The sequence below is a fragment of the Balaenoptera acutorostrata genome, chromosome 7 (genome assembly GCF_949987535.1).
Source record: "Balaenoptera acutorostrata chromosome 7, mBalAcu1.1, whole genome shotgun sequence".
In the NCBI taxonomy this organism is placed as follows: domain Eukaryota; kingdom Metazoa; phylum Chordata; class Mammalia; order Artiodactyla; family Balaenopteridae; genus Balaenoptera; species Balaenoptera acutorostrata.
In genome coordinates, this window is record NC_080070.1 from 42379659 (window position 1) to 42393627 (window position 13969).

Here is a 13969-nt window from a genome sequence, read left to right on the forward strand (position 1 = left end):
AAAGACCCTTTTTCCAAGTAAGTTCACATTCACAGGGGTTAGAACTTCAACATATCTTTTTGGTGAACACGGTTCAACCCACAATAGAGGCACTTTTCCTACGTTCCTCCATACTTCATCTCATGAGCTTCATGGACGCTAAACGCATTGAACATCCCCCGTCTGCTTTGAAAGTATCTCAGGAGAGGAGGCGGCTGTGCATCTGACCCACATTCAGAGCCTCTTAGGGATCCAAGAGTTTTAAAACTTTTCCTGGTTCATCTGCCCACATAAGCTCCTGCAAGCCAACTGTGCAAAGTGCGGACCTGGATCCTGGAACAGTCATCAATCCCGCTTTTCATGAATAGAAGTGGAGGCAGAGACCACCAGGACATGAGGAGTAGAGGGGAAATATCGGACATGAAAGAAAGTGCGGGGGGCTAAGATGCAGCCAGGTCCCAAGCCCCCGACCGTTTCATCATGCTTAGCTCTTGTTGAATCGAGACCCCTGTCCCCTCCTTGCTGAAAGCACCATTGCATTTTCTGTGTCAAACCAAACGTGGGCCCTCAGGGCCTAAAACGGCAACTCTTCAATTGAACCACCTTTGAAAACCTGAATTCAAGAGCATCTGTGGCCAGGGATTTTCCTGGCCCAATTTCAAAGGGAAATTTTTTCATGAAAAAGCAAAAGCAGTATGTTTTTCTTCTTCTAAAAATCATTGTGCTTCCAGTATAATTCGTACCAAGTCACTAATTATTCAGTGCTGCATGGTTTATAAAGCACATTTAAATGCAGCCTCGTTTATTCTTTAAAACAACCTGTGGCTCAGTAATAATAATGACAAGTAAAAGTTATCTGATACTGTCTCTGCACCAGGAACTCTTATAAATGCAACCCTGTTAGACAGACAACAGTTTTTTGGTCCCCTTTTTAAAGATGTAAAGCCGTGTGTCCAAGGTCACAGAGCTAGTCATGGATAAATATGATGTTTGAACCCAGCAGCCTGGTGATAAAGGTCAGGCTCAGAGCCACCGCATTGCCCGTCCCGTGACTCAGAGCCTCACTTTCAGATGAGCACGTCGGTTCTAGTTTATTTAATGCTTGACCCACTAGCACAGTCAGCAGGTGGTAGAGACAAAGACCTATGTGTCTTCTGTTACATAACCCTTCCCTAAAATCCCCTCCGGTAAGAATGCCTTTCTGGCTCTGTGCCTCTCTTGTCCCCATCTTGTTTGGTCTAATGCCTTCAAAATGCAATGGAGGTGTCTCCACCCGTGGGAAGTTTTCCAGCTCGCAGCCTAGCTTCCGTCGCTTGGCCAGCCTCCTCCGTACTCCACACTCACTGGTGCCTTCTCCTGCACCCTGTTCTTCTCTGGCTGCTTCCCCATCAGTCTCCCACACCCACCGACAGCTCTTGGAGAGCGGGGATACCATTTCTTGGTAAACTTTTTATCCCCGGTTCCTACCGCAGTGCTTAGTTTTAGTAGGGACTCTGCAGAAACAAGGGAATCAATAAAGAAAAAACACTGCTTTATTAGAAAAACAAATGTTTAGGATACCAGGCTACTACCATGGGGCAACCAAGTTTTTGGTTGTTGTTTTGTTTGGATCAGAATTCACAGTGCCTATATACTGCCTATTTTCTATTGTAGCAGTGGTAGGACAGGAGGGTCCCCTCTTCATAATTTATTCTTTTTATTGAATTTCCAAATGCATGAACCCACATATGTATAATTTCACATAAATTCACACAGACTATCTTGTCCTACGTTAACTGTGCTTTTAATTCATCATTCTTTGCTTTTTTTCATTTGTTCCTTCTTGCCCCTGCCCAGCTCTTTCCACCCACATCGTCCCTGTCCCCACCACAAGGTGAGCCGTGTAAACACGTCAGGATGTGTCCTTCCATGGTTTTCTCTGCTCTCATTTTATCTTACAGGGATGCACGTAACACATCCACACGCATGTGAAACAGAGTCACGCTGGCCCTGGAGTACTGCCTGGGACTCACATATGAGGCAGATACACATGGAAACTTTATTCCCCCTAGTTTTCTTTTGTTGTAATGCCCCAGTTTCATGACATAATTTTAGGCACTTTACACTTGAATAGCTCACCATTATGTAATGAATGCCATTCAGCTGCAATCACAATTGCTCCCTGGGTCAAGCCTGCTAACCCAACCCCAGACAGTCATAGGGCAGGAGCAGCAAGCAGGTGATTAGCTGCACCCGCCAACGTGGTAACTGGGGTTCTAGGTATTTTCACCGTAAGTTTCTCTGCCTTAGACAACTTTGCTGCCACAAATATTTTTGCCACGTAACTAATTAGCCATGATTTTGCTGTAAGGGATAAAACAATGAAAAATAAAAGAGAGACATTAAGAAGGACATCATGAAACATGAAAAATGAATTACAAAATTAAAGAGACTTTATTGCTAAATACAAACTATCTGAATATATTTAAAGTGTGTGTATATTTCATGGCAATACTGCGCAAATGACTGATCCTATTTCGTGACTTGTACGTAAGCACTTGTCTTCCAGGTCTTTCAATCTTAGTATTTTACACACTGCTTTTTCTTGTTGATTCTTCTCCTCATTTGGCATCACACTTTTTCTTTTCTGCTAAGATTTCCTCCTTCATTAGGAGAGGTATCAGTTTCCAAATACTAGGATGCATGTTTATACCTAAGCTTTGTATTGCGTTGTGAAAGCCTCTACACTGTTGTGTGTTCTTGGCATCTTGTAACATGTCTGTTGATAAACATTCCAGAGTTCTATGGGAAATGTGAGTTCAAATCTGCAACTTTCAGGCCCTCAACCTCTTTCTCCTCCATTGTAGTGTGCTTCAAAATCAGAAACCAGCTCTTGGGGCAAATCATCATCATCTGTCATGATTTTTGTATGATATATATCAAAACAAACTATCAACCAGTCATTTTACCTTTTATGGCAAAATTGTCTTATGACCAATTAGTAATGCAGGGAAAATGTTTACAGCAAAAATGCTTGCTGCAAAGGTGCTTACGGTAAAAATACCTAAAAATAATGGACACGCCTAACTGGATGGAACATTGTGTGGCTGGGAACCTGAAAATCTGAAGAGAATCCATGGACTGGATTCAAGATGTCTCCAGAAACTAAAATGTCATAAGAGCAGACACCTGATTCCTGTTTGCCCAATCCTAGAAACCATCCTTGGAATAACTGTTAGCATTGCACATAATAATGAAATGAGCTAATATTTTGTGAGTACTTATCACATGCTTGGCACAGGTCTTCCTTGCTTCACATGTAACAATGCTATTAGTCTTTGCAACAGCCCTAGGAAGCAGGTACTGACACTGGCCCTGTTTACAAATGAGGTAACAGATATACAAACAGATTAAATAATTTGCCCAAAGTTACATACCAAGTAGACGGCAGACCTGGGATTGAAATCCAAGGAGTCTAATTTCAGAACCTAGAGCTATGTTAAGGGGCTTCCCATACTTTTCCTTCCTACTAGAACACCCACACCCATCACCCAATTACTTGCTTTGAAAATGCTTTCTCATCCTTTAGCTTTCACCTTAAGATCACCTCCCTCCCTGTATAGAGTTAGAAATGTTTTCCCTCTGGGTGAACAATAGAATTTTCTCCATAGCACTGTGGTTATCTGTTGATGCCTTGTTTTCCCCCACCCATCATTAAGCTCTTCTAGCATAGGAAACGTATCTTATATTTAGCCCTAATATCTAATATGATGCCTGGCACATGCAAGGACTTCAAAAATGGCTGTGGAATGAATGAATGAATGAATGAATGAATGAATATTTCAGCATACAACCAGATACCTGTAAGGATACACAAGGTATCAAGTTTAGATACAATTTTGCAGAAGTAATAGTAGTGAAAGTCAACAATGCTTTATCCAAAACAGAGCCAGATGTGATTTGGAATTCAGAATTTCCCAGATTTTAAGAAAGTAACATACGGTGCATATACCATAACTCACCTAACACTCCCAGCACCTCCTAATCAAACAAATTTATATATCAGCAATGAAATATATGGATAGTCACACTAAATAGGGTATAGCTTATGAATTGCCTTAGACCAGTTTGGGTCAAGTTTTGCCACCAAATGTGTTAGCTGCAAAGTTGAAAATAAGAAACAAGTCTTGGTGTTCAGACCTGTTTGGATTTCAGGGCTATGAATAAGGGATTGTGGAGTTTATGTAAATTGCAATTTATGTGACTTATGATGACCAATCTACCCTCTCGTGTCTAGAATGTATGGTTTTGGTTCGTCACTTTGAGCCTTTAAAATAAGCAGGTAAAGGTTAATTTAATGGACTAACTTTCTAATTCTAGAGACTACTCATTGTTCCTTCCTTCAAGGACAAATTCTCATCCCCGAGATGGCAAAGGTGGAAAGGGGTAGCTTTGTCATCCTTAGTGAGACCCTTCACCCAGAACCTTTTCTCACACTGAAAATATGGCTCTTTGGGTCTGTTCGTCCTCTCTCTCTCCATCTCCCTCTCCCTCTCCCTCTGTGTCTTTCCTCCTTTTCTCATCTAGAAACATAAAATAGCTATCCAAGAGGTCAGATATGTACATGGGAGAAAATACCTAGTCTTACAGGAGATGTCATCTGCCAAGAGGTCTATTAATGTGGACTTGTGGTGGGTCCACCGTCTCAGAGCTCATAAGCCAGGCTCCACACCACCAATTAGGCTCCATGCTGGCTCTGGCTGAATTCACTTGACTTGAGACTCTCAGAACTTCTGAGAAGCTCTTGATTCAAAAGACCATTTACTAAATCCTATAAAGGGTCGTGTTACTCCCTCTATATTCTAGGCTCCAAGAATAACCTCACCCTGCCATATGACGGCACTTCCCTGCTACTCTGTAAGTGATTTTCCTAGAGAGCAACAGTGTTTGCCTTTGGAAGCTGGGAAAATTCTGGTAGTGAGATCTCAGGGGATATCCTCACTCAAGGGAGGTGTCCATGGTTTTGGCATGAATTGCTTGGTCATCAATCACATCAGAGCCCTTGGTTCCCCAGGCTCTTGAATGGGAGTGACAACTAAATTGTCAGATTCTCAGAATAAGTGGTTTAAAAGAGGAGAATCTTAAGAAAAGACTTCCATCACAGAATGTGTAAAATGTGTAAAATCTGTAGTACTGAGCTCATTGACTGGACCAAAAATGTAGGTTCTTTCCTGAGGACCTCAACAGCCATATCCCATGCCCTCTAAAACTTGAGTTCATTATATTTTACCTCCCCGTATAGGCCAACTAAAAAGTCAGAGAGAAAATAGTTCTGTTGAGTGGAGAGCAGGGATGAGCAAAGTTTGGCTGGTACTCTTCATTTTATTTTTATTTTATTTTTTAAATTTTTATTTAGGTCCTTAATTTTATTTTTAGAATGGGGTTCTGTCACATAAACTCAACACAGCCATATCTAAAAATGTCTCTATTTGTTTTCACAAACACCATTTGTTTTTTCTTAGCTCACCAGGTGTTTTGTTTTTTTTCTTCTAGGGCTATACAAAATTCTTTACCATTCAAAGATGTAGATTCAGACAAATACAGTGTTTTCCCAGTAAGTATCATTAAGACTAACCAGATGTTCGCTAAATATTGTGTCGCTTCCTATAAATTTCTTTCCTTTGATAAGACAAGATTGAGTGCCATTTGAATGTATTATTAATTTGATAATACACCATTTTATGATGTTTACAGACTTTTTGGTATCTTACAAATACATGAACCATCAAAGTGGATCTTAGTCCTAGACTGTTTTCATTTCCTGAAGCCATTCCCAGCTGGAATTCTCCATGGGGATAACAGTTATCTTGAAATGTGTTGGGAATTATTTTCAAAATTCTTAAACGTATTTTAACTTACTTTTTTAAAGTGTGTGTGTGTGTGTGTTTATGTCTGTGTACACATGTTAGATTTAGAACAGTTAGGATGTCAGAATGTTCTCTGCGAAATTCAACAAGCAAGCAACAGATGTCACAAACTCTCCAAAGTAGGTGGGATCTCAAATACTCTACCTGGGAATGTGAGAAATAAAAACATTGTTTGACATTATCATGACTCTTGATTCTTTCAAATCAGATATGTCAAAAATATAATAAATCCACACAACTAACCAGTTTGGCTAGAGGTTTTTTAAATTATCCAGCAAAATGATTAATCACTGGACCAAATAAACCAATTGTTTTGGAGACTTTGATAGAGAAAGTTCAGGGAGTTGGATGGTCCTGCTCTTTGTGGAAGTGCACATAGACACATACACATGAACACACATGTACACAGACATGTGTATAAAACATGCATTCACATAACAACCCATGTGAATGCACACATGCCCACATACATGCACATTCACACACATGCACCCCCATACACTCACATATCAGCACGCACCCAACACATATACACACACGTACACACTCACATACACACACACTTCATCTGTGATTGGCCCTGGTACCATATTACGTTTCACCTCACACGGGAGGTCTTAGCATATCATCTTAATTTTCTTAGTGATCTCTAGTGTTCCTAGATTGTATTTGGATTTAAAATGGCAGATGTCAGTACCCCTCAGACAGCTCTGATTGGCCTTCACTGTGGATAACGTCAAAGCAGAACTGACCCTTCCTGTGTGTGCTCTTCAATTTCAGACACTGCGGGGCTCTCACTGGCGAGGGAGAGACTGTAACGACAGCAACAAGATGGCATACCCAGGCAGAAGGTAACGGTCTCTGCTGGTCACTGATGTCGAAAATTACCTTCTGAAAAGGAGGCAGAAGGCATAATTATCTCCCCCAGCCTAGGGGATTCATGCTTACAGAGAGGAGGGACCTCCATCTCCTAATTGAAGTAAAGCTCAATGAAAAAACAGTGTTTCTTCATTCATTTGCCCAAAAAATGCTCATCGAGTGTTGCCAAGCACTCTGCATCATGTTGGGTGGTAAACAAATAGAAATAGACCTCCTCTCGAGGAGTTTACAGTCTAGTGGGAGAAACAAGTGAGTAGACAGGTTATTGTGGACGTTTATCCAGCCTCCTGCACGAGTTCTACAGGCAGCCCTGGGCCCAGAAAGAATAGCCTCTTCCACCAGGAGGAGGGCGAGGGGGGCAGAGAGTAGAGCGCAGGTCACATTTTAGTCCCAGGCTGCTGTTCAGTCAATCACATCTCAGACTTCAAACTGGGTATGCCAGCCTTCATCTTAGCTGTGACTACAGTGCTGAAGCATTAACCAGATGTTTGGGACTTCAGAGGCATAACTTTAATGGTGTCACCTGTCTAAATGAAATGGACTGCAGATGTGTTCATTATTCTCATCGGCATCATTCCACAACAATACCGCCCGTGAATATAGTCAATTGTGAAAAGACTGCACTTGGTCCACAGTTTCCAGCAAACATCCAAAGCCAAGAGAATGGCAAAGAGGTCAAGTGAGGCTTCTGTGTGCCACAACACACAATGGTGTGTGGCACTTTTCCCTGAAGAAACTGTTATCAAAGACACTTGGTGTAGCACTCATTCATTCATTCCTTCATTTGTGAAGCTGACATTCAGAGTGATAAATACATGCCGAAGACCAATGTTGACGTTTTCTTCACAGGCCAGACAACTGGGATACACATCAGGATTCAAACTGTAATGGCATTTGGGTAAGCGACTAAATTCAAACTTAACCCTGTTCTCTTGCTTCCCGCCCTCCTTAAAAGCCCATTGCCTGTTTGCTTCAGTCAGACCTAAGGAAGAAGATGGTAGACTACAGCAACTCTTTTTCTGCTGTTTGGAAGAGAGGCATAGAATCCAATCACATGTGAAGAATGTCCATGATGTAATGAGAGTTGAGGCTGTCTCTGTCACAGCCACTATAAGTCTCGCTTAAGCTCGTTCACATCTAATCCCTTTATTCTGTTTGGAACAGTGTGAAATTAAATGGAGAGTGGTGTATAGCAAAGTTTTACAGCAACCCAAACAGCTATTAGAGCAAACTGCATGCTGTCACTGTTTCATTGCAGCAATTTTTTTCTATTTCATAAGGCTAGTCAGGCAGAATGGAAGTTACCTGCAGTTACCCCACTACCCACATCCTGAGGCATCTAATGCTGGTGCCCCGGTTCCCTATGAATAATAAATTAGCAGCTTCCAGGTAGAGAAAAGGGAAGGAAAGAGAAAAGCCAAACACTTAATCTTAGCACGGCAATGGCAGCAGACCCAATTTTGTGAGGTCTTGAGCTTACAGGATTTGAGGGGTCCTCATGAAGAAAAAGAATACCAAATACAAATACAAAATCAAGAATAAAAGTATAATTAATTAGAACAATAAAAGAAATCTTAACAAATTCCTGGAGTCTTGGAAATTCAGGTCCCTTTCTTCTGAGATCTCTGTTCCAATTTACCAGGAGTGCTTATGTAGAAATATTGTTCTGAGTGCAGCCTGGCTCCTCTCCACCTAAAACACTCTATAGCTCCCAGCTGCTCCCAGCACTCACACAGGCAGGGATCATACAAACCAGGAGCCTTGAAGTTTAAGATTCCCCAGCTTCAAGATAAATTGCCTCTGAATGGTTGCCTAATTTGTCTGCTTGGATGAAGAGGAGAAAGTTTCTGTAAATAGTTTCCTCTCTCCAGGACACTGACAGTCCATTTCTTCTGAGATATGGAGAGCAAGACAGATTGTATCCTGGTATAGCCCTATCCACCCACCCTATCATCAGTCACACTGCCTTTTCATGAGGAGGGGAAGACATGTCCCCTAGATCTTAAGGTGTCAAGGTGTCAAGACCCCCAAGGCAACTCTTGTTCGATAAAGTCAAGCTGAGTTGTCATGTTGGAGGACATGGGGGGTTATTAGTGTGTGAAGCTGCTGTCTTGGTTCCATGACCCCATCCCTGCCTCTGACATGGGATCCCATCTACATAAGGAAGGCCAGTAAGAGACTGTGCTAGACCAGCGGAAATCCACCAGGAGCCCAGGGAGCCAAGACTCAGAGTTTATCATCAGTAATAGGAGAAAGACACATGACCTTCATACCTATCCCTTTCCATGGAGGAAAAATGACTCACAGAATCACAAAATCATAAACTCAGAGAGGACTTTACAATCACTAAGTCCAACATTTCCCAAACTGTGTCCAAGAACTCCAGTGTTGAGTGGGAGGTTAAGAGGTAAGGGAGGAGGGGCGCTATAGCAAAGTTTGGAAAGTACTGGGTCAAATAAGCCTGAACAGTTCACTTTACTTCCGAATTTCTCAGCATCTTTAATGTTTTAATGCATGTTGGGAGTCCCCAAGACAAGACAGTGAACACACTGCTTCCAGTACATCTCTGACCATCAGGTTCTTTCTTCCTAGAATACTGTTAATACCATTAAGATCTAGTGGAATGCCAGTGCTGTCCAGCCCAGAGTTTGGCAAACAAAAGAAAACAAAAAAAAACCAAAAACAAATTATATATATATATTTTAACTTTTTAAAAGTTATCCAGACTCTGCTCGAACCTTCCAAGGACCAGCTGCTCCACTAATGCACAGACTTAGCTTTAAGTGTTAGGAAGCGCCCTCAGCTGGGGTAACTCCGTCCCACTCCCAGGCTCAGCCTCACTTCTGGGCTTCTCAGTCTCATCATATCAACATTTGGAATAATTCTTTATGGTTTGGGCTGCCTTGTAAATCGTATGATGGTCAGTAGCATCCCTGCCTCTCCCCACTAAATGCCGGTAGCTCCCCCTCCCCACATTGTAACAACAAAAGATGTCTCCAGGCATTGCCAAATGTCCCTTCGGATGGCTGTGGGGCAGGGGTAGAGGAGGGTTGCCTCAAAATCAGCCCTGTTGAGAATCTCTGCTCTAGAAGCATCAACCCTTAGGCACTGGAGGTGTCAGGGCACTTAGAGCTCCAACTCAGAGACTGCTGAACCCACTCTGCGCCTGTGTCCCGGTCACTGAATGGACCCTCAGTGCTCCCTCCGGGTGATACTACCAGCACTCAGAGCCCTGCCCTGCATCCTTCTGAACAAGATGGTCCAGTCTCTGGATCTCTCCTTATTCCTGCCCCCAGTTCCTTAAAGCCCAATTCACTTACCTAGGATGTTGCTATGTTGGATTAAGGGCTCAAGAGACTTTAAAGGATTTTATCCACTGATTTGTTTTTGTGCTTTTAAAGCCATTTGGGAAGGATTTCATGTTTGTGTCTCATAAATTTAAAAGCAAGCTGCTAATTTCATCATTTCTCTTAAAGGGTGTTGATCCAAAAGATGGAATTCCATACGAGAAGAAATTCTGTGAAGGTATGAATTGTAAAAGTCAGTGTACTTATTCCAATAGAAGATTCTTTTCTAGTCTGAGTCAGATTGAAGCAAACAGACCATCCAAGTGAGGAAGTGCCTGATGCTACAACATAATGTTGACCAATTTACATTTATTTATTTATTTATTTAAAAAATTAATTAATTTTATTTAGTTATTTATGGCTGTGTTGGGTCTTCGTTTCTGTGCGAGGGCTTCCTCTAGTTGTGGCAAGCGAGGGCTACTCTTCATCGCGGCGCGCGGGCCTCTCACTCTCACGGCCTCTCTTGTTGCGGAGCACAGGCTCCAGACGCGCAGGCTCAGTAATTATGGCTCACGGGCCCAGCTGCTCTGTGGCATGTGGGATCTTCCCAGACCAGGGCTCGAACCCGTGTCCCCTGCATTGGCAGGCAGATTCTCAACCACTGCGCCACCAGGGAAGCCCCCAATTTACATTTATTTTCGTGACAAATCAGAAAATGACATGAAAAAGATTATTGAAAAATGAGGCAGAGTCAAGACAAAGCAAAGCTGAATTTGTTTAATTGATTCCTTTTTCGGGGAATTGGAAACTTTAATGATAATATTAGAAAAGGCTGTAAGATAGATAACAGGGTAACTGAAATCCAGCACTTCTCCAAATAAGAAAATAAGTGGAGGTGATAATTTTCAGTCTTCTTGTGTCCTCCTCAATACACTATAATGTCAGACGTCTAGACTTGTACTGACAGAGTCCTTGTGTCAACTGGGCTAAAGACTCATATCTGGGTGACTTGAGGAAGACCTCCAAGCAATAGCCATTGAGAGTTCCCAAAAATACCTGAGGAAAAGCTCTGTATTCTAAATGCCCAATGCCACATACACCTGGGCTACCAGTGTTCTTAGGAGGTACCTATTACCACCCACATAGTACTGAAAACATGGTCCTGGTGATGCCCAAAGAGTCTCAAACAAGACCCTATGGTAGCGTCACTGTTTTATGTTTAGACAATGCTTTCCCCTAACATTTAGAAGCATTTCATTCATTCATTCATTCATTCAACAGATATTTCCTGAACACCTATTCCTATTATGCACCAAGGGCTATACTTGGCTCTGAGTTTTTATGGGCAGATGTGATACAGTCCTTGCCCTCAATCAGCTTGAAGTCTAATTGTCTGTAAGCTATTAGAAGGATAGGATGGAGGTAGAAAGTGTAAGGACCCGACACATAGTAATGCAGTTTAGAAATGCTTGTTGGATGAATAAAGGAATGTATTAACAAATAGACAAATGAATAAGTAAACTCAGATCTAAGTGAAATCCTGGTGTGAGGCTCTGGGTTCACTGTGGGAAGCCTCTTGGATTCCCCAAATCCCAACCCCTCCTCAATGTCCTGGGCCTTCTCAGTCCTCATTTGTGTGGCCAAGTGCTAGCTGTTACAAAGTCCCGAGATAGGGAGCTGCTGGAGTGAGGCTGGGCCATCCTCGGCTTGATTTGGGGCCTTTGGAGGTGGAGGAAGTAGGCTCTCCTCTCTGACTCTGAGAAGCACTGATTGATTCTTTCAGGATCTTAAGGGATTTGGAAGAGTTCGTGCATCACCCATTGATGAATGATTCATGTAGATGGGCCTTAGAATCAGATTAAGTGATTCCTAACCTCCAAACATATAGGGCTGCATAGGGATTTTCTCTCTCCATCTCCCCACTAATCAGCCATAATTGTCCATCCAGTGCTTTTGTATATATAGATTAAGGACATTAAAAGACCATAACATCTTTGAAAAAAATCAAAATTGCTCCATGAGATTACTAATTCCTAAAGTGGATATTAACAGAAATGAGTGTGTTTTCCAAGAAAGCAATTTTCAGAACCAAAATTTAGGGCATATTTCTGAGTTCAGATAAAGTTTTGATGCTTTTATTCATCTATCATTCACTCAAGATGTTGCACAGGAGTTTGTTTTATGCTGAGCTAGGAAGGACACCTGCATCTATACAGCTTAGCTGGCAGTTTCAATGGCCTGGAAATCCCTCCCATTCAGCTCCCAAATGCTATGCCCCTCACTCTCCAACACTCAAAAAGTGGCAATGCATCACTGTTATGATGCTCTATGCACAGAATACACACCAGGGTATGTGCTCACCTAACTACCCAATCTGGAGGCTCCAAACTACTTGAGTGCATAAATAATGCAAATAAATTGTGCCACCTAGGTTCACAGCCCAGGGGAATCATTTTGCTGGGAGACTCAGCTGGGGCTCATTTTCACATCCCTCTCGATTGGATCACAGCTTCACAGATGTCTTTGGTAAGTAATTTTGGCAGTAATCATGCGGGATGTGCTGGCCTCTGTGTTTGTTTCCCCCTTGCTCTCTATAAATGTGATGCCAGTTCCAAACAGGTGCAGATTTCCCTTCTCAGCACAATCTGCCATCAAAGGCACATCCACAGCCATTTCAGTTCAGTTCAGTTCAAACACTGTGATAAGAACAACAGGCTCATAACAAGAGCTATCTCATCCATTAGAAAAGGAGGATGGTGCCCCTGCCGGATGGAAAGGAAACTTGGGCATAGTGGGGAAGCCCTTGTTGTATGGCCACCTCGGGATGTAGTTCTCTCTTCAACCTCCTATAAAATGAAAACGCTGATCCAGGGAAGTTAAACTGCAAGAATTATACATTCTTCTATGATCCCTTTTCTCACACTGAAGAAATCAGACACGAACCTGAATACTCTCTGATGGAACCTCTCCCAAGTTCTAAAACTGGGCAAACACAGACCTCCCTTGTAAGGATGAGCAAACAGAGAAGCATTTGAACATAGAAAAAATGTTCATGGTCTCCAAAGAAAAGAACTCTTGAAAAAAGCTTCCTACAGGAAAGTTAATTTTGTAAGAGATTAAATCCAGATTCTCAACAATAGTGTGAGGAGATTATACTCATGAAAAAGGAACAATCTGAGGTTAGGGAAGACTACTTTTAGGTGAAACAATAATGGCCTGATGTAAAAATGCGATGGCCATACTGTCTAGCAAGTTGGACAATGTAAAAAACAGGGTGAGAAAACCAGTCAGCCAAATTCTGGAACTTACATAAGAGACATATGGGATAGGTCCTGGAGACTGAATAGGAAACCCGGGGGAAGAGAACACATCAGACAGAGAGGAAGTGGTGACCAAATAAACAACAAAAGATAATTTTCTTGAGTTGAAGAAATCCTTGACTTTAATCCAAAACCCCACTGAACTCCAGAGAATATAAAAGAGACTCTACTCATCATGTCTTGCTTTTCCATTATATTCCAAATATAAAGAAAAATCTTGCAATCATTCAGCCCAACAAACAACTAGGACACACACTAGGAGGAAAAATCCTTTTGACATCAGACTTATCTTTCAATAATAAATTTCAGAAAATAGCAGAACAGCATCTACAACATTTTGAGGATAGTGTGTCAAAAATGCTCCAGCTGCCAAGATACGGTTCCTACATGAAGGCCACAACATATTCTCAGTCATTCAAAGATTCAGAAAATATAACGGATTTATGCTTTCCTGAAAAAGATTATTTTAAGAATTATTCCAATCTCTCTGAGCATGGTATTATAAAAGCAAGGCCAAAAAAAAACTATTACTAGATTTAATTACATGAAATCTTCAAATGTATACAATGTCCAAAAATTCATAAAATTAAAAGACAAA

The 13969-nt window shown here is 41.7% G+C and overlaps 1 protein-coding gene across 4 annotated transcripts in view; it reads left to right on the forward strand.

The window, feature by feature from the left end:
- AOAH (acyloxyacyl hydrolase) overlaps positions 1–13969 on the forward strand; it is a 184215-nt gene that overhangs the window by 68112 nt on the left and 102134 nt on the right. For all 4 annotated transcript variants that reach the window (XM_007195074.3, XM_007195078.3, XM_007195079.3 and 1 more), the window contains 5 exons: positions 5512–5572; positions 6666–6736; positions 7614–7662; positions 10241–10289; positions 12483–12577. In XM_007195074.3, the coding sequence (XP_007195136.2) occupies positions 5512–5572; positions 6666–6736; positions 7614–7662; positions 10241–10289; positions 12483–12577 (325 nt within the window). The remainder of the gene's footprint in view (positions 1–5511; positions 5573–6665; positions 6737–7613; positions 7663–10240; positions 10290–12482; positions 12578–13969) is intronic.